The following is a 24206-nucleotide window of genomic DNA, read 5'->3' as shown; positions in this document are numbered from 1 at the left end:
TTATACAGTAGCATTACTGAGGACTTCACACACCCTGAAAGTCAAACTCAGTGAATCGCATTTTAATTCAGTCGTATTAGTTTTGTCTTTAGTTGAATCTATTCAACTATTTTGTCCCCACAGGCACCCATACCAGAACTTTAATTCTCCTTTCATTTCGCTGCCAGAACTCTGGAAGCTTGATAACGGCAGCAAAAACAAAAGTAACGGCCGCCTGGCAAGAAACTGGGTCCGAAACCACACAGCTGGCGGCAGCATCTGGTGAGTTCTCGTTAAAAAAACAAACAAAAAAAAAAACACATGTTCAGGGACGTGCTGTGGTTCCACCCACGTTTGGAGGCCTTGAGTCCTCGACGCGGCCGTCGCGGGTTCGATTCCCGGACCCGGCGACATTTACCGCATGTCTTCCCCCTTTCCTGTCAGCCTACTTTCATATAAGGGACACTAGAGCCCGCAAAAGACCCCCTGGAGGGGAGAAAACAAACAGTTTTATTGTTCAGATGTTCGGGGTCACCAATGTGGAAGTCAGGAGAAAAAGACGAAAAAATAATTTGAGTCTTGTTTTATTCTCAGTGTCTTCCAACCGTTGGTGTCTTCTCACCTCACCTTCTCCCCTTCACATTAAGAGTATTCGGGTGTGAAATATATACATTGTATCCGCCACAGAATCATTTGTTTTGTTGACTTTTTAAGTGCACTTAGACACTGTGCAAATTTGAAACCATAAAATACTTCTTAATCGGAGTGTTTTAGTGGACTTCTAAAGATTTTAACAAAACTCCCCTCTCCCTTTGAAGAGCAGTAATCCCAGATAATGGTGCTGCCATTACCGTACTTTAATGTGGATGTGGTATTCTTTTGCTGACACTTTGTGTTTTTCTTTGCTTATTTCTGCCAAACAGGTTTTAGGCCCAGAAAGTCCAATTTGATATCAACGGACCATAACACAAAAGATCTTACCCAGCTCAGGATTTCTCTGCAAGACGAGGATCCTGTTTTGCGATTCTTCCTTCAACCCCAGCCAGGTATTTTCTTGAAGACGGCCGTTTATTCAAGCATTACATATTATATTTCTGTGAACAGGGGTACATCCTTATCCTGACTCATCACCTTTTGTCCAAAGAGATGATTTTGATCCTTTTAAACCTCTTTGCAAACTCTGCTAAATGCTCCAAATGTCAGGAAATCCTTCTCAGACAGGGTGTGAACCATTAGGCAACCAGGTTGTTGCTGCTTTTTATTCGCTTTGAAAGTGATTTTTGTTACAGATTTTGTAGTTAAGTGTTTTCTTTTTATGGAACATAGTGCTGTGAAGAAGTATTGCTTCTGTTCAGATTCTTTTAAATTATTTTTTTCTGTTTGCATTTCTTTTTTGTGACAAACTGATTTTAATATCAGGCTTCAAAGATTTTTTAAGGAAAAATGTGAACTTTGACTAGACCACTCCAAAGCCAGTAAGTTTGTTTTTCCAGCCATTCAGTGATGAACTTTCTGTCGTACTTTGGATCATCGTTCTGCTGAATTTTTGCCTCAAAACCAGGTTAGCTTGAGGTTAAAGTCACAAAGTGATGGCCGCACATTCGCCATCAGGTATTTATAAAGAAGAACAGAGTTCATGGATCCACCAAGAGCCAAAGCAGTCCCGGATCACCATGATGCCACCACTGTGTTTGACTGTAGAATGATGCTCTTTTATAAAATGGTTAGTTTTACAGCAGAAGTAAAGGGATGAGGCTTCCACCTTCTTTTTGTCAGACAACAGACCGTTTCCCAAAAGATCTTGGGAAAGATTGTAAAGCTTTGGCTCAATTTTAAAAACATTTTTGACATAGTTGTTATAGGATATTGTTTTTTCACAAAGCGCTTGCAAAGTGGTGTTCTGTACGAAATAAGCGAAAAACAACAAAGTCCTTGAAAAAGTTTATTTAAATTAAATTCTCTGCCAGGACCTCATTTGTTCTTGCTCTTCTTATCTTTGGACTTCTTTTTGCTGAGCTTCTGGGCGTTGGCCTTTTTGTAGAGGTAAAGCCCCACCAGGCCGAGCAGCGTGGGCACCAGGGCAAAACACACCAGGGGGAAAACGTCGTTGATGATCTTCTGCCACTGCGCCTGCGGTGAGAGAGAAATCACCTCCACCTCGAACTCAAGCGTAGCATCACCTGCGACAGATGCGGTATTTTGCTGTCATCCACCAAGTATGTACAGAGAAGTGACTTAATAAAATGCATCGTTACTTTTTATTTGTCATTGTTTGGTCTGGGTACCTGGAATTGTAGGAGGGTATCCTTTTTTTCCATATGCAAGGCGAGAAGGAATGGTGGCTTTTATTTTTTGCCTGAAGACGGGAAAACAAATTTGCTTCTCAAAAATCATTGGACACATTTATAAAATGTTTTCTTCTTTTTTGACAAAAATCAAGCTTTTTCTCGCCCGTGAGACTTACCCTTCACAAACACCAATCAAGCTTTGCTCCAGACCTGTAAGGAAAGTCACACAACACTGACTATGAGGAAATTAAAGGGTCTCAATGAAGTGTCGCTGATGCTGCAGGAAAGCTGCATTATTAATATCATTATTTGTATATTTACCAGCAATGACTGTCCTCTTCCCCAACACGAGAACGAGAGGATCCTTGGACAGCGAGGAGTCGATCAACTGCCCATCCATCAGCTTTCCCTGAGCAACCAGAGAAACAGGAACAGGAGTAAGAAAGAGAAAAACCAAGATTTCAGAGTTGATGGCTGTTGTTTTTTCTCGCACCAGGTGTGTAATCAGTTAAGGTTTTGCAATTAATTGTAACAGAATATATGAATAACCCTAGATGTAAAACATCATGCGAAACAGATTTTTGGACCCATTACTTTTGATAAGAGATCATTCAACATTTTTCTTACTAACATATGTAAGATAAAAAAAGACATCATTGATCTTTAGACCAGATATGTGGTTATCTTAAAGGTTTTTAACAAAAATCACCGTATTTATACCTTATTCAGTATTTATGGTCATACTAATAATTATTATTAATGATAATAATAATCATCATTATCACAATTATTATGACTATTCATAATAAAAAATATTATTACTATTAGAAGTAATAATAATTGCAGCTATTGCAGCAATAGATATGTATTGAACTTAAAATTCAACTTATGACATTAATGGAAATTTCAACCTCAGCTCACAATTTAATAATAAAAAAAGAAAGTAAATTTGTATCGTCTAAATTTTGGGAGAGATTTTATCAATTTCTTTATTTTCCTTTTTTCTCAATTTTATAATAATCTATGTTATTTGTATTATTAAGGGAAAATAAATGCATAATATTAAATGGCACAGTACCATATGTAGTATTTCTCACCAACGTGTTAATTTCCACTAATGCCTCACCCATGCCACGGCTACCCAAGTGGTAGGGTTGAAACTATATTTTAAATATATATATATATATATATATATATATATATATATATATATATAAACTGTGAGAGCAACTGAACATTATAAATCGCTGCCATCATTTTTATATTTCTACTATAATAAAATGAAAGCGATGTCCAACCGAGCTGGTATTATGCTGACGTGTTGCACCGCCCCTATATGCCTCATAGTAAAAATCTAAGTCGAATCGGTTCCCGTGTAAAGTCACATGAAACACAGACGCGTAAAACCACATCATGTCCGAAGTGTGAGTCTAAATCCCGAGCCTGAGGCTTTTTATCGCTCAGTCTGAGCCGCTGTATGGAAATGCTGCTGCGGGATCCACATGGTTCATGCGGACGGTGCCACATAGACAACATCTGCCCTCGTCATCAGCTGGGCTCGTCTCTGCCGTTGTTTGTAAAAAAAAAATTAAATAAAATAGGTTCCTTCCCCAAATACAGACGGGGTCGCTGCTTTATGGGGTAAAGAAGAGCTGAGTGTCTGATTGACTTACTGTGTAGTGGACTTGCAGCGTGTCTCCCATTGTGGAGAGCACTGAACAAGTTTCTGGCTTCACCTATACAGCATGAAGAGTTCAGAAACTGTTATTTTGTTTCAGGGTGTTGCGTTATAGCATTTCCTGCTGCTATACTGTAATACTCACCAGTGTCTCGACCTGCAGCTCCTCCGTTTCACTTTCCTCAACCTGTGCGAGTGCACAGGAGAAAACAGCAAGCACCAGGAGAAAAACCCGTGTCTTCATTGTGAACTTGTGGAGAAGAGCCGCGGCCATCCACTAACTTCCGTCTGGCTTCTTCTGCACCCAGCAGAGCGGACAGAGAGAAAATATCGAGCTGCACCGCCTGTTTGGTCGATAAGTGCGTCCAAAATGGCTCGGCAGCAGATAATGCTGAGGTGTTGTAACACTGTGGTGATTAGCCACCCGTGGATGTTGTCCCAACACCTGGGTCTCTCCACGAAGAGCCCGCCTTGAAAATTCCTCCAGCAGCATCCCATCTGCCTGCCGTGGGAGGGAAGCGGAAGAATGACTCCGCGCAGCCGCTAGGGGGCAGCGGCGCTCTGCTTCAGCTCTTTCCTCACGACGACTGGTGGGAATTCCAAAACTTTCTTGGGATTCACACCACTTGGCTGAGCTCAGAAGAAAGCGCGTAATCTTTCGGAGACTCCTGTCTGTTTAACACACCTGATTGAAATGAACACGTCATTAGCAGGCTCCAGTAAGAGTTAGTGAATGGGTTAGGACCACCAAGAAAATGTTGGAAACCACAGTTATGGTCATGAACAGGACCAGTAGTTCTGTTGTTTGACTGGTTTGAGCTTTGCTGTTTTGCAGTCCTCTCAAATGTCCTTTAGAATGAGCAATTCGGCAATTGCAATGCAGTCAGGGGACGATCCGAGTTATAAAAGGAATTAGTTTTTCAGAAATATAAATATATACAAATATTTAGAAGGTTTGAGAACCGAGCTAACTAATTATTTTAATGATGAATAGTTTAAACTTTAAACCATATAGTTCCTTAAAAAAGGCATAGATTACTACTGATCCAAACACATGGAGTTAAGCCCATAATTATTAATATGCTTGGCTGACATGTAATATATATTTTCTTTCAACAAGTAAGTTTCTGATTGGAAATGAGACAGGCATCTCTCAAAAGATAATAGAACAATGTAAAAGAAGTATAAGTTTAAGAAAAATAACTTACATTTTAAATGAATAATAGAATGTTGAAAATCATTTATACTCTTCCCAGTAGCCAATGAAAAAATATGCATTCAGTCAAATGATTTATAAAACTGCTGCACATATTTTTGCATGATTGTATGGGTATTTTGATTATGTTTCTTTGATAATGAGCTCCGTGTCTTGGAGGTTGGCAGTGCTATTTGTCATTATCCTAATGTTTTGTTTCCTCCACAGATCAGAGTTGAGACTGTAGCTGGACCACTTCAAAATGATAACAGAACCTACAGTCAAGAAAAACATGTTAATAAAATAAAAAAGGACTACTTTAAACCTAAACCTGCCAGGGGCATGAATAATTTTGGCCTAGTCAAAGTCCAGACATTAATCCAACTGAGAATATTTAGCAATACTTAAATATTGATCTCTAGAGACACTTTACATCCAGTGTAATTGAGTTTTAGCTGTTGCAGAGTAGATTTTTAATTTTCAGCTCACAGATGTGCACAGCTGGTAACCCAAACGACCTGAAAATATTATCCATGCGTCACTTTTTGTAAAAAAAAAAAAAAAAAAAATCTTGTGGAAAGTAGAAAAAGAAAATTATGTATCCTTTGCCTTTCACTTCACAAATATTTGATATTTTGTGTTAGTCTATTAAATAAAATCCGACTAAAATATATTACTTAGTTTTATTGCCAGAAGCAATCAGAAGGTTCGGCTGAGTTTGCCTTTTCCTGAAAGTCACATCATTTAAAATGGGATATTTCTGAAAATGAACTACATCACCAGCTTCAAAACAAAAATGAGAATCTGGTGTTTATGAAGGTCAGTGTTTCATCATAGTTATTTAAAAAAATATTATTTGCCTGTAAGGCCTACCTAACTTAGAACTTAATCACAGGAACTTAATTGGGTTTTGTACAGTTAAACCACAGCGAGAGATATTTGTTGCTAGCAGGAAGCAACATGCAAAGGTTATTGTTGTAAACACAGCCATTCGACAGCTCTTCTGGCACAGACTCTGCAATTCATTGATTTGCAAATGTTTCACCTTCTTAATAAGAAATTGTGCTGACTGAAAAAGATGTAACAAGACTTCTTGGCTTTTCTTGTTTCTGTTAGCAAATTCTTGGGAAAAAAATATGACACCTTTGCATCTCTTCAACGTTAAACTTTTTAAGAATCAAAAAATATTATTAAACATTAAGCATGGATTGTTCTCACAGATTAGAGACATTCTGGAAACTGCTTATGATGACGAGTCTAGTTTTCTTCACCTATGACTCACATATCAAGCATCTGCACCTTCCTGCCAGGAAGCACTTGTTACCAGGTAGCTAAATGTCAACAAGTAACACATTAAAGAATGAATTACAATTTAACTAGAAGTCCCTTCAATGCTTGCAGATCCAATACATTTATGAACTGCAACAGTATGAATGTCCTTCTGAAAGAAGAAATCCTGACTAATGCCACATATTTTAGGTTCCCCATGGCTCATGTGGTGATTATGGAGTTCCTACACATTCATACATTTTAGCTTAATATCATATTTGACATCTTCTAGAATACTGGACCTTCAAATCTGTGTCAGTTTTACTTTTAGCAGATCTAATCAAAAAGACCCTAGAACATACAACATTTGTCTCAAGAACTGTTTTTCCTGATAAATCGTAAAAGGCAAAAACTTTTGAGTCTGTGCCAGGAGTTTTAGGAAAAATTGAGTGTTTGAAGCCAAACATCTAAACATGCATAGAGCATGTTTCATACAATTTTTCTTGTTGCATTTAAGTACCAAGATGAACCTAAACATTAAAGATTGTGCTTCCATGAAACAATTTAACAAAAGAAATGTCAAAGAGTGATTTCCTTCCTAACAGACAGAGACTTATTCTTATTTAAACATGTCTGACTAACCAGACAATCTGAAAACAGCTTGTTCTGCTGCAAGATAAGAACTCATGACTCATCTGGGTGATAAAACCTACTTCCCCCATCTAACGACAGTACTACTCAGAAGTATGAAGGTAGAGCTACTTGTTTATATTTTAGATCTATGATCTGACTTAATTGCTACATTTACATGTGCATCAGTTACCACAGACCTGCAGCTTTGTCTGTTTTAAACTGTTCAAACCCCCCTTCATGCAGTTTCTCATTGTTATATTTTGCTATGCTATATTCTAAAGCAATACTTTAAATGGCTTTAAGAACAGAGTAATTCTTGTGTAATATTAATTCTGCAGATTTGAAACAAATTAACCGGTTTTATGTCTTCCAAATTTTTTCACTTAACTTCACAATTAAATGAGTCTGCATCTCACACCCGGAGCTTTCATGGAGTGTTTTTTTGCATGCCTGGGATCAACATGTTGCAGTCAATTACAACATAAAGACCCATAACCCACAAAGACAGGCCCTTTACACTTTCCAGAAGGTTTTTAAAAAATCAGAATATCGCTGAGAAGGTAGAATATCTATATTTGCTGACAATAAACCTAAAAAATGCCTGAAATTTACATATCTGAAAAAACTGGTTAATACACATGCGTTTTCCCTGATTGAGGCATTGAAATAGTAAATTAAATGTATACGCTGTTTTGTTTCACTGTGTTTGGCAGTGTGCTAAAAAAAACAAGATTGGAAAAAGTGAAAGTTTGCATTCAGGACATACTGTTTGAACCTTCAGATTAAACTTTTTGTATCACAAAGTATCCAATGAATTATAATATCAGGAGTACCTTTAGAACAATTACTCCAGTAAAAGTAAAATATAAGGTGTATTATAGTTAAATTCTTTCTTTTTTTTCAAAATGTTATCCAAGTAAATGTAACCAAGTAAGTAGTTACTATCCATCTGTGGTCACTATCACAAAAAAAGAAGCAAACTTACTCAATTATAATGCTAAAACCGTTCGATGTTTCTAAAAAACTCATATAAACACAATTTGTAGTTCATCCCTTGGGGAAAGAAAATCCCGCTTGCGCCGCTTTAGTTTAAATATCGCGAGGTTTCGTGTGTTGGCGAGTTGTCCTCCGGGAGATCTCGTGAGACCTTTCAGTAGTGGACTGCAAGGCTAAGGTAAGCGAGGACACCGACCGCACCATCAACACGGCACGTATCACGTAGGTTCCGACAGGTGACTGAATTATACGGGGGAATGTGTCGCTCCGGCAGCGGCCGCGCTGCCTCGGTGCCGCCCGGTCTCAGGCAGCAGCGGGCGGCTCGCTGTAGCGGGATGCCCTCTGAGGTGATGAGCGGAGGGAGGGATGGATAAACGGATGAATGGGGTGGATCAAGACGGTCCAAACGCTAGCAACCGCCGCATCCAAATGTTTCTATAAAAAAAGTTGATAAATTGATATAATTTAGTATAACTTAGCTCGCAGCGTTTGGGAGCCATGTGTGGTGAAATGTAATGGATCTGAGGCTGCTAACGGGGGCAGACAGGGCGGCTGTAACCTAACGTAGCATCCCGGGCTAACCTGACACACCGGAGCTGGGGGGGCATCGTCAGGCCCTGCTGCCCTTACTTACCTCCCTCCATGCAGGGATAAAAGCCCCAGATAGCTGAGAGGGGAGCTGGAGTCAGGCAGTGATCAGGTGCTCTGTCTCCTCTTTAGCACCATGGACAGGGCTGCAGAATATTTCCTGTTTATATTTTTATTATCTCAGCAAACTGAGCAGCAGCAGTAGTATCTGTTTCTAGTAGCATCTATTTGATCAAATTGTAAGCAACTGTGCCCATTTCCACACAGATTCAATTATTATTATTATGTACGTCATCAATGAATTTAGTTCAGAAAGAACAATCCTCTTGAAATTTATCTTTACAATATTCAATTTATGTTAAATCCTTTAGATAAAAGTTACTTCTGCTGCTCATTATGTATTTTTTTAATCCAATTCAATATTATTGAATACAATATCTTCTAAGTTTGCATAACTATGAGAAAAATAGTGTGGAAAAATAGGTACTTCTTTCATTTCATTGCCTAAAACATCCATCCATTCAGGAATCCATTCAAGCATTGGTCAATTCATCTATGCATTCAAATAAAATCTGGCATAAATTAATTATGAACTTTTGTTGCTTTCCAATAGCAGGGTTTCCCCTAGTGTACTATAAGCCTGGCGGGCCACCAGGATTTTCTTGTGCCCCCACCAGGCTAAGCATTGCTTATTTATTTAAGTCTTTTTAAAATGTTTGCATTTTTAAGGCTTTATAGTTGGTGTTCAGGTATTAATCTTCCAATATTTCAATAACACATAACTATCAAGTGATGTTTTAAAATTTCGATGTCAACTTTAAACGTTTTTTAATTTTTGAACACGCTGGGCCGCTGGATGAATGACTACCCTAGGAACCAGCCACCGGGCTTAGCAAGTTTTCTATTGGAAACCTTGAATAGGCTTAAAGGTGCAGAGTATCTGAAAATTTGACCTGGGCAGAAAACCTGCAGTATTTCAGCTTTAATTCTCGTCATAGTCTCCATTGCAAAGTGTTTTGTATTGTCATGGAAAGTAAGTTAACTTGGTGAGTTTCTTTTTTTCATCCTGTAATGCAGCTGAAAATGACCTTTTACCACCAGATTCTGGTGGCAAAACATATATTTTTTCCTCTCAAGTTTAGCTTTTTATAAAACTCAGAATACAAAAGTCTGGTTTTATTGTGTCTTAAGGCCTTTAGCTACGGCAGTATCTGGTGACATGGTGCCTGGCTCATGTTTTAAATGCGTTCTAATGAGGCATGATAATGTAGGACATGCTGCATGTGCTCTGAGGGGTTGGCGTGATTGCAAGCTTACATGTGAAGGAGAAGGAAAGGCTGTGAAAGGAGTCTGAACAGATTGTGCTGCTGCCTGGAGTCATGGCGCGGACATGCATCTCTGTCACCTTCTGATGCCGACTGTCGCTGTGCAACAGCGCGCCGCACCTGTTCAGTGCAGGGTCGTAGTTTACTTTACTGTTTGCTTTATTTATTTATTTATTTAAAAGAGACATTAATCAACAATCGGCAGAGTTGGACTTGCAAATGTGTGTGAGAGTAATCTCCATTTGCAGAAACTAGGAGGTTAACTAAAGAAAACAAGATTAATATATTAAATAACACGAGTTGCTCCAAGTATGAGCAGTCCTATAAGAGAATCTGACTGCCAAAGGCACTTATCCTCACCCGATTGTCCTACAAATCTTTTTATGAGATCTGCATATTTAATCCCTTTTTATTAAGATATAAATGACTGTATAGTTAAAAACATGCAGTAAAGGTATAGCGTTGACTTTCATAGCCAACATTTTCAAACCCTTCCTGTTTGTGTTTAACCCATCATACAGTATGTGACAGAATTATACTTATGCTTTTGCAGAACTAAAACTTCTCTTTATGCTCCGTAAAAATAAACTCAATTCTGTTCACAACTTTTTTTTTTTACATGTTTTAAAAGTAAGCAATAAATGCAGCACTACAGTTTATTCCTTGACACAGCAAAATAACTTGCACAATTTTTTCTATCAACATTGAGAAACAAACATTCAGCAACCAGTCAGAGATCGTTTGCTGACTAGTTATATAGTCAGCATATATATGTATATATATGTGTGTGTGTGTGTGTTTAAATGATGTATTCAGACAACAACAGTGTCATCTGAATACATCTGATAAGTAACATGAGGTGAACCTACTTTAGGAAAGTTGTTAATATAGAAAACAAGAGGACCGAGTTTACAACCCTGAGGTACACCAAGATTCCTGTTTTTTTCTGAAAATATGCGTACAGTGACTCAAAAATACATACAGTGACATCTACAACAAGTGACAAAAAGTTAAGGAAAATCCTTAACTTAATGTGTAAAAATGATTTAGAGGAGCCAACGTAGAAACCTATGGTACACCAACATTGCTATTGATCTTTATAGTTGACAATTCTTTTGTAGCTTTTTTAGATCAGTCGAAAATGTTCAAGAAAGTCATTAATATACTAACTAAATCACAGATTATCTATTATAGACCCCTGAGGTGCACCCTCATTGGTATCAAACATTTTGGAAAAAAATGGTTTCAGAGATTTTGTTCACTAGAAGTCTTTTGTTTTGTTTCTTTTCAGTCCTCCTTAATTGTCGGTCCCTGCAGGACGACAACAAATTGCCTCCAGCACCTTGACTGAAGCACCAGAACCTGCTCTGAAGTCATGGGGAATATTTTTGGGAATTTGCTGAAGAGCCTCATAGGAAAGAAGGAGATGAGGATCTTGATGGTGGGGCTGGACGCTGCTGGGAAAACGACAATCCTTTACAAACTGAAACTGGGGGAAATAGTCACCACCATCCCTACAATCGGTGAGCTGAGACAATCACATTAATTGCACCATCACAGTTGTTCACTGTGTTTACATGAAACATGACATCTCCCCTTTCCTCAGGATTCAATGTGGAGACGGTGGAGTACAAGAACATCAGCTTCACTGTGTGGGACGTGGGCGGACAGGATAAGATCCGGCCCCTCTGGAGGCACTACTTCCAAAACACTCAGGGTGAGCAGAGCTAATCAGCCAGCCTCAGCAAATGTCTGCTTGTTTTCAGAAAACGGTGAGTTCAGTCTGATTTATTCTTACTGTTTCAGGTCTGATCTTTGTGGTGGACAGTAACGACAGAGAACGTGTGAACGAAGCTCGAGAGGAGCTGATGAGGATGCTGGCTGAGGATGAGCTGAGAGATGCAGTTCTCCTTGTGTTTGCAAATAAGCAGGCAAGAAGCCTTTAGTTTTCAAACCGCTGCAAAGTATACAAGATTATCGTCTGTTTCATGGTGCTCCAAGTGTTTATTTTCACAAGTCACAGTTGGTTTAAACTATTATAGAGTAAAAGAGTGTTCGGGACACTGTTCCCACCTCCATGAACAAGCAAAAATGTTGGAGATGCAACAGGATATTAAAATGCAAGATGCATGTTTAAAAATAAACAGAGCAGTTCTGCCAGTCATATAGAAGGAATAATTATACACATTTCACAGCTTCAGATGCATGAAATCATAATTACATGCCATAATTAGAAGCTCTGCAGGGAGCGATGTGTGGGACTTATCCTCAGGAAAGAAAAAGCTGTAACATTCAGTCCTGCTTTCTTCTTGACAAAGCTTACAAGGGTTGATGTTTCTTTAGAAAGCAAATTAAAAAATGGTTTTGCACACTCACCAAGACTCCATAGCAACCAATAGAGTCTATCAACATGCCAGCCTCTTGTTTTGAGGCATGTCAGAAAAAAGCCTTTTCTGGCCACAGTTGTCAGCGCTACTTGAACTTTGACTAGAAAACATGTTTTTTGGTCAGATGAGACTAAAACTAACACTCCACGTGGGTTTGGTGTGAAAAAAGGATTAATATTTTTTTTATTTAGCACATAATCCCTGCTGATATGCACAGAAGAGGATCTGTGATGAAATGGGCTGTGACTCTTCCAAAGAGAATAAAAACCTTGTTAGAGTGCATAACATTTGAAATACCAGGACATTTAGGGTATTTTTACACCTGATAACCTGTTAGGCTCGTTTTGATTGGGGACCGAATTTGCAACATTTGTTACATTTCGAGCTGATGTGATTCACTTTCACACCGCACTGTGTCAAACGAACCAAACCAATTGAAAAACCTGTTCCCCTCCTCACCTGTGGTGGCGCTGCACCAAGAATCACTGAAGGAAACGACATGAGCGCAGCTTCCTTCTTCAAGAAATGTAAACAATAATGGTGTGGCATCCGATTTTAGTGACTGTAGGATTTCTCTTTTGTCTTTGCCAAAAGGACACAAACTCTTTCTCTCGCTAGCAATAGACTTGCATGTTTGTTTTGGTTGTATTTACCCAGAATGCCATGCGCTACAGTCCATTTTTTTGCTTCTAGAGCGGTCTCCGCTATAATTCTCTGTTTGCTCTAACCTTGTGAAATGTTGCCAGACAAGATTTATTGATGCCATATTGAAAATTAAGGGTTGTAAAGCTGATTACCAGGGTGTGTGTCAACAATTGCGATACATCAGATAAAATTCTTTGTCATTAAATTTAGATTTTTAAAAGATTGTTACATGATAACCTTCCCCCCTTGTATTGACAGGATTTACCAAACGCCATGAACGCCGCGGAGATCACAGACAAGCTGGGCTTGCACTCCCTCCGTCACCGCAACTGGTACATCCAGGCCACATGCGCTACCAGTGGCGACGGCCTCTATGAGGGCCTGGACTGGCTGGCCAATCAGCTCAAGAACAAAAAGTAAGAGGGGGCAAACCTGGAAAACACAGCCAGCAAGCCACCCGATCCAGTGTTTTCTTTCCTCTGGGGATGGAGGGTGAGGTTTTGGTGCAAGGGTTTTGAATGGTAGGCGCAAAACAAGACCCTGGTTTTGAGGGAGACTTCATTTTTGCTCCGTGCTCAGTGGTTCTTTAAAGAAAAAAAAGGTTCATATCTAACCACATACACTGATTCACACTAACCGTAAGCAGTCACAGCAGACACTTGCTTTTGCTCCGTCCACCTCTCGTTCTTTGGTTCGGTGTGCTCTGTGTTAGTCTGTAGTGCCGTGTCCAGTTTTCGTTTTCCAGGTGTGAGTCATTAATCGTTGTCCTGTCCTGCAGGGTCACAGAGATGTGTTACACAGCCACGTTAGTCTTTGCGGGTTCTGATGGTTTGTTCTCCTTTCCCTATTGTTAGCAGTGCTGAACACTTAGTCTCAGTGTCTAGATGCAGAGGGATTTTTCATCACAAACAGCTAAAGAAACAATTCTTACCCTGTACTTGGCTTCAAACATAATCCCATTAACTCAGGTCAACCTCTCTGTCCCTTCTGAAAAAAACTTCTCCACAGCATGATGCTGCTACCGCCATTTTTCATGGAGAAAATGGCAGCTCCCTCCACATGCTAAACAAACAAAATCTTACTGCCGTATTTTGGGAATATTGTGATATCCTGTATTTAACTCTATTGATCTTCAATTAACTTTAACCAGCTTCCCAAAGTCCCTGCTGAAGAAAAGCCTCCCCACAGCATGATGCTGCCACCACCAGGTTTCATGGTGGAGATGGTGTGTTAAGCGCTGTGTGTGGAGTTAGTTTTCCTCTGAATCTATGCACACCTGCATGTTGGCTAGGTGCAGAGCGGCTTCTTCCTCAAGTTTGCTGCGTCTCCTATGGAGGTGGGGGACATGGGATTAGAAATTTATTGCAATGTTTTGTGTTGCTATTACGACAGTAACAGTAAGAAAGAAAACCCACTTATATCATAATAACAGTAAGAAAAAAAAAATGATCGCTTGTTTTTTAGGTAGTTATGGCTGTGACTACATGTCACATCATTCATGGCATCACAAGTACAAATATTGTTCTTGGAAAAACTTTCCCATTTGAATTAGTCTTCTTCGGGATGCCACTTATTTAAAGAACTGTGGTTTACATCACTAAACTGCACAGAGTAGCTGCATTTAATCATATTTTCAAAGTTACTGATATTTATTTTTACTCAAAACAAACAGTGGAGAAAACTGTGGAAATGATAATACTGTCAGCTTTGTGGGGTTTTAACAAAACATAAAATTTATCGAGAGAACGAAAAATCTAAATTTGTATTACAAGATATTTGTTTTTATCATAAATGATTTGATAAATGCCCACCTACAGTCCCCTATATGGAAAACATGAAACAGGAGATGGTTTTCTTTCTTTGAGACTTTCTTCTTGCCACTCTTTTATAAAGATCAGATCATGTGGAGTTAGAAACAGCAGCAGCTCTGTGTGAGTTTCACTTTCTGTTTTAGTTGTTCTGACCTGCAGAACCTGGCTTTACATTATAATAGCATTCTGCAGATTCATACCATCATAGCTGACTCTGACGGTTTCCTTGCAGGCAGCAGAGAAATAGTAACTCATGAACATCTCTCCCATCATGCTAAAGACACATCCTCTTACTGCCACATTATGGAAATCTTTTGAGAGCCAAGCTGTGTTAGTAGTAGCTTGTGGCAACCTGAAGCACTGAAACTGGACATTTTAAATATTTAAACCTGTGCTACACGCTCTCAATTACCTGACATGGATGCTTATCAGCAGCCCTTCTCCATTCAGAAATCCGTAGATGATGAGGTTTTCTCTAACCTGCTCTCATTGTCGCCACAAAAATTGACTAAAGCTCTGCGATCGGCATGAGGTGCCATCATATGCTTATGTGTTTTTAGGACATATAGAATCATTTTATAGTACAATCAAACAATTATGTTACCCTCAGTTGTTACAAAAGTGCTTTCTAATATATCAAATATGACTTAAAATAAACCTGACTTTGCAATTTGACACCTTCAAATTGGGCCACTGTCTCTTTAAGAAGCTTTCCAACACTCTACTTTGTTGTCATCACAACAAAGCTCCTCCATCATGCTGTTTAAAACCATTCTTAGGAGCGTTGGACTGAAAAGTAGGTCATATAGTGAACTCAGCAGACACACAGTTCCACCAGGTGTTTGCTCATTGCTGCTGCCGCTAGTCTGCAGGAGCTGAGTGGGGGAGTTGTGGAAGAGGGCTGCTGTGTGAGCACGGAGCTTGGCTTCAAGGACAAGATTTATGGGAAAGATGACGCTTTGTGAGAACCGCAGTTTTGCACAGCTGAATGGTTGCTGCAGGAGATCAAAGGATTTCTCAAACATGCATGAAAGAATCAAAACAACTCGCCAGGTATGTTTTTGATGAGGGAATGACTTTATAATATGATATAAAGTTAAAAAATGTCATACTATCGCCCCTTTAAAGTGAGACACAGCTGCTTGTCCACCTTCTAATGTGTCTAAATCAGCTCTCAAATAGCACCAGCTTGTGGTTTTTGTTGTTGTTTCCCCTGTTGATTCTGTCACTTAAAGCTCAACTACTGAATGTGAATGTTGTGAAGGTATCTTCACCTGGCTGTAATTATAGATAGTTAATGTTCTGTTTGCATATTTATTGAAAGGAGAGACAATCCGTCTCCACCTTCGTCTTTGACTGATGACGTCACGGCTGAAACCAGCAGAATCCACAGATTTTTAATGTCTTGCAAAAGTATTCACCTCTGCATTCTGCTGCACTGCAACAAATAAACTTTAATGTTTGTGACTGGATTTTTAGGTGGTCAACACACGAGGAATTGCATAAGTGTGAAGTGGTTTAAATTATTACCTTGTACTCCAGTCCATTATTTTATCAACTTTGACAAGTTGACTTGTCTTTTATGGAAAAAAAATATATTGCCCACAGCATGAAGCTGCCACTACCATGTTTAAAAGTTGGCGTTGTTGTGTGCAGTATTATTTTTCTGACACATTTAGTGTTTTGCTTAAGTTTTAAGCTCATCTGACAGGATCAGACTTTAATTGTGAAGACAAATTTCCTTCCAATTCGCTGTTATGCATCACTTTGCGTTGGTCTGTCTCGCCATATCCTGACTAAATGCATTGAAGTTTGTCTGTGTTTGTCAAAATGACCAAATACCAAAAGCTAAAGTTCAAAGTCGTATGAATACTTTTGCAAGGTGCTAAATGTCAATAAAATGTTTTTTTCCTGTGCCATACTCAGTCACATACTATCAGCAGTGTCACCTACTGTACATCCTCTGGCATCTTATCCGTACTTTTCTCATATCTAACGTGTTATACGGTTATGGATCAATTCATTTTGGGGGTTCATGTGGCCTTATAGTTAAATTTTTAATTTGACTTGCACATATTTATCTATTTAAAGAAAAACAACCTGCTGTTTATTAATCAGCGCCCTCAAAAGCCAGATTTTGCACTGCACTTCACATTGACAAGGCAAACATTTCCTCACAAGGCGTTCTCTTTGTTTTGCTGTTTTACTGGATTCATGTTCGGTGGTTGGACTTCTTCTTTGGTTTTCTTTGGGGTTTAAATAAACTTTCACGTAGACGGTGTCTGTAAAACAATGGTAATTAGTGTGGAAAAGAATATTTTCCTTCATTCATTCTTTACCATTATAGTTGCACAAGTAGATTTAAAAAAAAAAAAAGTTCCAGTGCTGAATGCATGGAGACTTCTGTATGTGATGTAAGACAAGATCCTGCTGTATTAAAAAAATTAAATAAACTCATTTATTGTAGAACCTGTCTCCCCTGGTTGGTGTGGTTGTTACTCATGCATTGTAACAAAAAACAAAACCTGACAGTACATCTTAGTATCAGAAATAACTTGTATTTCTGTAAATTAATTAAAGTCAAAATAGGTTTTTTGAAGTAATATTTCAGTTGTTTTAAGGGCAGCACAAGTTTTGGGGAATTTTAAGTAAAAATAAATTGTTCCACTGACTCATTTCTGTTCAAGTTGACTTTATATCTAAAATGTAAGCCCAATTGAGCATATTAATATTTTTTCATGCATTATTGTCATTACTTTTTGTTTATAAATCAGAATGGGGTGAACAAGTAAAATAAAAATGAGGTAATTCAAATATTTTTTTTGATCCCTACAGAAACAAGCAGAAAAAACAATAGACTACCCTAATGTGTTAGTTTACTACTGCACTTTAAAATAAAACATTCAGTTAACAAGAAGATTTCAAGTGAACATAATTTCATTTGTTGTGTGGCATGAACTTTTAAATTAAAACAAAAAGCCCTGTTTAGGGATTCTGCTGCATCTTCAAAAGTTTCAATTTGATCTAAATTTTGGGCCTTAAGCTGTCAGGAGTGTTTGTTATGTCATAATTTTCACTTAGTTACAACTTTAATGTGAATTGTGTTATTACACTATAATAAAACACAAACGGCAATGATGCACGGCATCAAACAGCCCTGAGTGAAGTCTGCTCCTGCAGCTGACTTCTTGATTTAAATTACTCATTTCTTTTTCACGTGGATCTTAAAGTTTCATAATAATTTAAAGAATATTTTAAAATCCATTGGACTTTGCGGACATGCTGGATCAAATCATTTTCTCCACTTTATAGAGTCAGGAACATCTGGGAACATGAGTCCTGTGCTGTGCCGACATCCTGAGGCCATTCGTGTTTTCTGCCTTTTGTCCAAGGAGGTACGGTTTTGGTCACAGGTTTCCATCAAAACATTGCCAAAGAGTGGGAAAACCCTGCTCCAAAAACAACTTTGTCAAAACCAAGGATTAATTTGGTGATGAACAACACTTTTATACAGAGGATGATGAGGAACCTGGTCAAAGGTTGAGTGACTCAGGGATTAAAACACAAACATGACGGTTCCATGCCAAGGACTCCTCCCTTAATTCCACATTAAACCTGTTGGTGTCTTTCCATTAACTAGACTTACTTCTCCTTCGCAGCTATGTTTGTTATTGAGGAACTAATGCCCCAAAAAAGTGAACAACCCTGCAGTAGTCACATTTGTAAAGAATATAATTTTAAAGCCTCTGGGACATGATTGTACGTTCACTTGTAAATGATGAGCTGCTGCGGTGTTTGACCAGAAGAGGGCGACAATATTCCGCTGAAAGGACATGAAGGATGTCCTGCTCTACACGCTTCAATGTCTCTGGAGAGGCTTTTGAGGATTAATAAAAACATTGACATGGTTATAAACAACTCAAACCCATTAAAGTAAACTGCAAAATCAATTTCTAAATTACAGTCACAACGTTTTATCACATCTTATCAGTTTTCTTTAGTGCTAAAACTATAATAGAATACACTTTTGTTTGTTATTTTAGAAACACTATAAATATCAGCCTCTACATTATTAACTGGTTTGATTGCATCAGATCGCGTTGCACTGATTACATGTAGTAAGGAGAACATTTCAAAGCTCCTATTTTCACTATAAGAGATTTAAAAAATTGAAAGAAAAACAAGTTTTGACTAAATTATTGAGCCTCATGGCATTTCCGAGTGCATATCTGTGTCATGTTGATCAAATGGACTATAACTACCAAAATATATTTGCTGACTCCTCCAGGTATTTGGGTTAATTTGTTTCACTTGCTGCTGTGGCTGCAGGTGAAACAGGTGTAAAAAAAACTAAATATCCCTCAGTCAACTGTTAGCGGTTTTATATGAAGTGGAAGTGATTGCTGTGAAAACAGCATCTCGGCCATGAAGTGATGTAAAATCACAGAGCTGGGTCAGACAGATCCGTACTGTGAAGAGCTCGCACATTTTCAGCAGAGTTGAACAGTTTCACACCTCCAAACCCCATGTGGCCTTCAGATCAGCTCAGGAACAATTTGAAAAGAACTTCATGGGTTTCCATGAGTGACCAGCTACATCCACTCCTTACATCACCAAGTGCAATGCAAAGAATCTGATGCAGTGGTAAAGTATGCAGTCACAGGACTGCAGAGCTATGGAGATATATTCTCTGGAACTCTGGGTTACACAATGTCACTTTGGTTCCAATGAAAGGAAAGGTTTGGAAATTTTGGACAATTTCCCAACAAAGTCTTTTGCAGAGATATTTACATCTTGAACATATTAATCCTGATAAAGCCAAGAAGTCGAAACACGTTGGACTATCAATAAAGTTAAAGAGCTGCTGGAGTTTTCACCTCAACACACCTTGAACATTTTCATATCTTTCCCCAAGACATTTACAGTCCAACAGATTTCTAGTTAGACTTGTTTTTTTTTAATGGTTTTATGATTTGGTTTTTTCACACAAAAATCTGAAAAGTGTGTTGTGCATCTGTTCTCAATCTCCTTGTGTCCATCATCTTTTAATATAATTAGTTGGTAAATTTTGGACAATTTCCCAACATTGTGGGAACAGTTCCACTTCCCTTTCCAAAATCTCTGGGCACCATTTATTCACATGGATGTGTGAGTTTACTGACTGACTTGCACTGACCTTGTGACCAGCTTGACAGAACACCTTCAGGACGAATCAGTCAGAACGCAGACTCAGAGTCTGCGTTGTTTTCTCATCCAACAAAACAAATGCACTTCTGGAAAAAGGAAAAAAAAACTACAAACGCTTGTATCTAAACCTTGTGGAAAGCCTGTCACAGCTGCACAGTGTGGGCTGACTCCATAATAAACCAGACAGAGTGAGAATTGGATGTCACTCCAGTTCATTCTGAGGTCAGATAAATATGCTTTTGCAATATAGTCGACGACTGAAGGGGTGAAATAAGTCAATGGGTTTTTAAGTCCTTGAACAGGAAATTACCTCTGACAAAGTCAACACAGAAATATGGTCAGCTTTCATAACATGTTTTGAACCAGCAACAAAGAGAACACCTTACAACACAACAAGCTTTTTTAAAATAATCTTAAACAATTTGTTCTTTTAATTTAAATACATTTTCGCTTGGACCGTTTTCAGTATCAGGCCACTTTCTTTGACTTTTTCACATTATAAACCTTTGGAGTGTGTTTATTTTGTATCTGACAGATTTGATTTGTGTTAAAATAAATTGTTTTGCAGTAATCCGTAGGGATAAGAAGCAGTTTTATATTTAATAATCCCTTCCTGTTACTAGTGATATATTAACCTTTGTCTTGAACAACCTTTCTACCTCCTTACAGGAAAGTAATACAAAGGTTTGGGTTTTTTCCCCCTTCGTACATTTTCAATGTTGTTGGATGGAACAACTCAAGATGTTTGTGTTCCTGAGAGAGACTGGCGGTGCAGGCAGAACCAGTTACCGCAGAGCGGTTTGGCCCGCTTGTCCACTCCTTAGGTTGTTTTTTGTTTTTTTTACTAAGGTTCTTTTGTTCTTAAACCAAAGCAAGATAACTTATCTCAACCAGGAAGAAATGTTTCTTACAAGCAAATTAAACAATCTGCTGCTCTTGTTTTGCACAAACTATAGTCCTAAGTCCAGCAGTAAATTGCTGCAGCAGCAATGCTGTGATGCAGCAATAAAGTGATCTTACACCTCAAGAACTTCAGCAGAAAGGAGTGGCAGGGGTCAAAGTCTCTAGGGGTGGCCAAAGAGGAGATTCGTGCCAGCAAACAACGAGTAACAGATAAAGGGGAGCATTTAAAGCTATCTTAGTCGTTGTTGTTGTTTGTTGCAGTGGACAGGACGAATGTCTTTAGGTAACGAGTGAGACGCTGACACACCCTGTCTGATGGAGATGATAAAACTAGTTTTACATGAAGCAACAAGAAGAAAAACAAGAGATCATAACAACTTTGACTGACACTTTACAAGGCATACTAGAGAAGTTCATATGTTCACAGGATGTTGGTGTTAGAAGAATAAGTTAGAGAAATCTGCTGCAAGTCTCACTTTGGGCAAAAGGGGCATAAATCCTGGAGAGGCCTTCACAGAGCACAGATCTGAATCTCATGGATGAGTCTAGATGAGTTGGAGCAATTTGTCATGATGGAGGAGGGAGTGCATACCTCCAGAGAATTGTGGCAACCCAGTGAAGAACTACAGAGAGCGATCACAGCGCTGACCATTAAACCCCACGAAGGCTAACAGCTTCAGCCTTCTCATTTTTCTGTTTTCTTGTTACAAATCAGCACATCAACAAAATATACTGATAAAACTTCATGGAGATTTTGACGCAGGTCACATCTGAAAAGATTGGATACGCATCAGATGTAGGACAACATGTCCAAGTGGCCTGGATCGCGTTTGAAAAAAATTTGATCTGTGTCGTTCAAAAAGATCAAATGCAAATCTCATAAAGGCAAAAAAAAAAAAAAAAAAGATGTAGATCACTTCATCCTGCAGTGCGAATGTAGTCTCTTTCTCTTTTGGAAACAATATGTAATGAGCAGTTTTTATCATAGCTATTTCCACGGAAATATTAAATTTTTTATGTATAATTCTGATATATGTAATGATATATTTTGTTAATTTACTATGCAACACCCATACAGTCTTACTTTCACTCTCTGCACTCCTGACTTACTGATGCCATTTATTGTCTCTTGTCTATCTATCTCAATCAACTTAAAGTACAAAACATGAATAAGAACTTTAATTGTCTACTAAAATCAACACATCTTCTCCCTTTTGTTAGAACCTTATGAGTCTGGTTGTGACACTAGCGGTTCCGCAACTCAGTCTGATTGGGAGAGCGCATCGAATTTCAATTTCTGCCACAGATTATCCATTAGATTTGCAGTTGAGGACAAAATTATATGATTTTACTTTACAATCCTCCTCAAAAATCTGTAACTACCTGAGCAAAAGTACCTCCTGATGCTATTTATTTATTTATTTACTTTTTTTTTTACTGGTTGCCCCTTCTTGTCTCCTGGGGAATCCCGGCGGATTACTCTTTTGCAAATCTCTCACACTCTTTCACATTTCAGTGTTTTACCTTCAGTCCGTGAGATTCAATTTGTCGCATTGTGCTGGTTAGTCAGCAGTGTTCACTTTGGACTGCTAGAGGTAAAGCAACTGGAAGCGACCCACCCTTGCAAAGAATCCAATAGGTCAAAGGTTAAATACAGGCTTCTACTTCATTAATGCAACCTATCTACCTGTATACCAGATGAAACCCTGTTTAATAAACTCAATCACTCAATAATTATTATTCATTTTGTTCTGACACATTTAGGCAATCAGCTTCTTCATATGAAAACATGTGAAAATGACCTGTGAAGAAAAAAAAACACAGAAAACAACGTATTTTACCAAATGTTTTTGGTCAGTTTCATGTTGAACATTGACATGACGAACCAGACTAAGGTAGCTGCTGACTGCTTTTCTCTCAAAGGCATTTTTATACTGTATCTGACTTTCTGTGGCCAGTGTTTAACTGTGGGAAGTGACAAAAAGTACAGAAAAGTTATTTTTAAACTTCAGTTTATTTATGTAGCAAATGTCATTTCAAACCAGGCTGCAAGGAAAAGAAATGCAGTACTGTAAAAAGTATTTATCCTTTACAGAGTTCCTCTGTTTGTTGTCTTTTAATCACACGTGAATATTTAAGATCAGTAAACAAATATTAATGTTATAAACCAAAACAATCACGATTTTGTGTATTACATGTAAAAGCTATACAACCCAACCTTGTGTGAAAAAGTAACTACCAGATTTTTAAGCCAGGAATTATTATTATTAATAATCTTTGATAGATGATTTCTCCAATTATGAGTTCAGTTTTCAGACTCAGGCATGATCACTGACTGAGCATTCAAATAAAAACTGTCTGCCAACATGAAGGAGGCTGAAGAGATTTCCAGAAGCAACATCGTTTTCCTGAAGGAGCTGAAGACTGAAGAGGAAGAGACCAATCCCCACACTGTAAAAATAAAACAACAACAACAAAAATGGCTCTAATTTTCGATAAAAATACCGGCAGCTGCGGTTGCCAGAATTTTACCATATAAATACAAATTTTACCGGATTTATACGGTAAAACTCTGGCAACCACAGGTGCCATTATTTTGCCATAAATTGGAGACATTTTTTTTTTTACAATGCAGTTATTGCAAGCGCTTGATGGCAGTTGCTGCAGCCAAGAGTGAAAGAAGTAGTTATTAAATTTAATAGGACAATTAAATCTATTAGGTTTAATAGGACCTTAAACCCTGGACCCACAGGTCGAGGTTTTGAAAAACTCTTTCATTTTCGAAGGTGCATTCTCAAAACAAACTATTAATGAATCATACATAAACATAACATAGAGTCATATTCAGTAAACTGGAATATGTATCTGATGATGCTTGTTTGTCAGAATAAAAGCACCATTTTTAACAGACCTTTTTCTTACTTACTTAAAGTAAGAAAAACTTTAAGTAAGTAAACTTAGACTTAAAATGTTTAAGTCTAAGTTCAAATGTTTTTTTTTGTTCTAGTCTTAAAGATAATTTTATCATTAGCTGTAAGTGGAAAATTATAATAATTAACAGAAATAAAAGCTTCAAAACATCAGTCTGTGTGTGATTAATGTGCACAATGTTTCACTTCCTGATTAAGTAAATGATAGTTTAAATTCTTGAATTTGTCTGTATCTATCAAAATATAATGAAACAAACTGCATATTGATCAGAAGAAGAAAGGAAAATACTCAAACGACTTAAAAATACAAACATTGTACATGTTTTGTAGCCAGGTTGTTGTGCGTTGCCGATTTCTGCCCAGGTCCCTCTTGAAAATGAGATCTGAAGGAA

General features: G+C 38.1%; 2 protein-coding genes and 1 long non-coding RNA gene across 5 annotated transcripts; 2 read left to right on the top strand and 1 right to left on the bottom strand.

Moving 5' to 3' along the window:
* Nucleotides 1-139: 139 nt before the first annotated feature.
* On the top strand, nt 140-5468 carry LOC111605858. The gene is made up of 5 exons (XR_002751865.1): nt 140-261; nt 903-1025; nt 2021-2195; nt 2592-2763; nt 5369-5468. It is a non-coding gene; the product is annotated as an uncharacterized LOC111605858 (long non-coding RNA).
* fkbp11 (FK506 binding protein 11) lies at nt 1908-4612 on the bottom strand. Its single transcript, XM_005799836.3, has 6 exons — nt 4091-4612; nt 3941-4003; nt 2589-2676; nt 2444-2477; nt 2265-2335; nt 1908-2159 (listed from the first exon to the last, which is right to left on the bottom strand). Exons 1-6 carry the CDS (start codon nt 4217-4219, stop codon nt 1951-1953), a joined length of 594 nt encoding a protein of 197 aa, XP_005799893.1. The 5' UTR covers nt 4220-4612; the 3' UTR covers nt 1908-1950.
* A 2654-nt stretch (nt 5469-8122) lies between the features above and the next one.
* LOC102233397 (ADP-ribosylation factor 3) lies at nt 8123-17269 on the top strand. Of its 3 annotated transcripts, none has more exons than XM_014469075.2 (5): nt 8123-8216; nt 11243-11474; nt 11558-11668; nt 11758-11882; nt 13242-17269. In XM_014469075.2, the coding sequence occupies exons 2-5, from the start codon at nt 11327-11329 to the stop codon at nt 13401-13403; spliced, it is 546 nt and encodes a 181-aa protein (XP_014324561.1). In that variant the 5' UTR covers nt 8123-8216; nt 11243-11326; the 3' UTR covers nt 13404-17269. The 3 variants fall into 3 exon arrangements, with proteins under 3 accessions (XP_014324561.1, XP_023180860.1, XP_023180859.1); XM_023325091.1 differs by lacking the exon at nt 8123-8216 and adding an exon at nt 8218-8260; XM_023325092.1 differs by lacking the exons at nt 11758-11882; nt 13242-17269 and having other exon boundaries at nt 11558-11682.
* Nucleotides 17270-24206: the final 6937 nt, after the last annotated feature.

Source organism: Xiphophorus maculatus, chromosome 20, assembly GCF_002775205.1.
Source record: "Xiphophorus maculatus strain JP 163 A chromosome 20, X_maculatus-5.0-male, whole genome shotgun sequence".
NCBI classification, from domain to species: domain Eukaryota; kingdom Metazoa; phylum Chordata; class Actinopteri; order Cyprinodontiformes; family Poeciliidae; genus Xiphophorus; species Xiphophorus maculatus.
This window is presented reverse-complemented; position numbering and strand designations above follow the sequence as displayed.

Coding starts and splice junctions, on each gene's coding strand:
- fkbp11 (XM_005799836.3), bottom strand. CDS start 4,219: ATGGCCGCGGCTCTTCTCCACAAGTTCACAATGAAGACACGGGTTTTT. Junction 4,004..4,090: donor AGCTGCAGGTCGAGACACTG/GTGAGTATTACA, acceptor CATGCTGTATAG/GTGAAGCCAGAAACTTGTTC. Junction 2,160..2,264: donor ATACCCTCCTACAATTCCAG/GTACCCAGACCA, acceptor CATCTGTCGCAG/GTGATGCTACGCTTGAGTTC.
- LOC102233397 (XM_014469075.2), top strand. CDS start 11,327: ATGGGGAATATTTTTGGGAATTTGCTGAAGAGCCTCATAGGAAAGAAG. Junction 11,475..11,557: donor CACCACCATCCCTACAATCG/GTGAGCTGAGAC, acceptor CCCTTTCCTCAG/GATTCAATGTGGAGACGGTG. Junction 11,883..13,241: donor TTGTGTTTGCAAATAAGCAG/GCAAGAAGCCTT, acceptor TTGTATTGACAG/GATTTACCAAACGCCATGAA.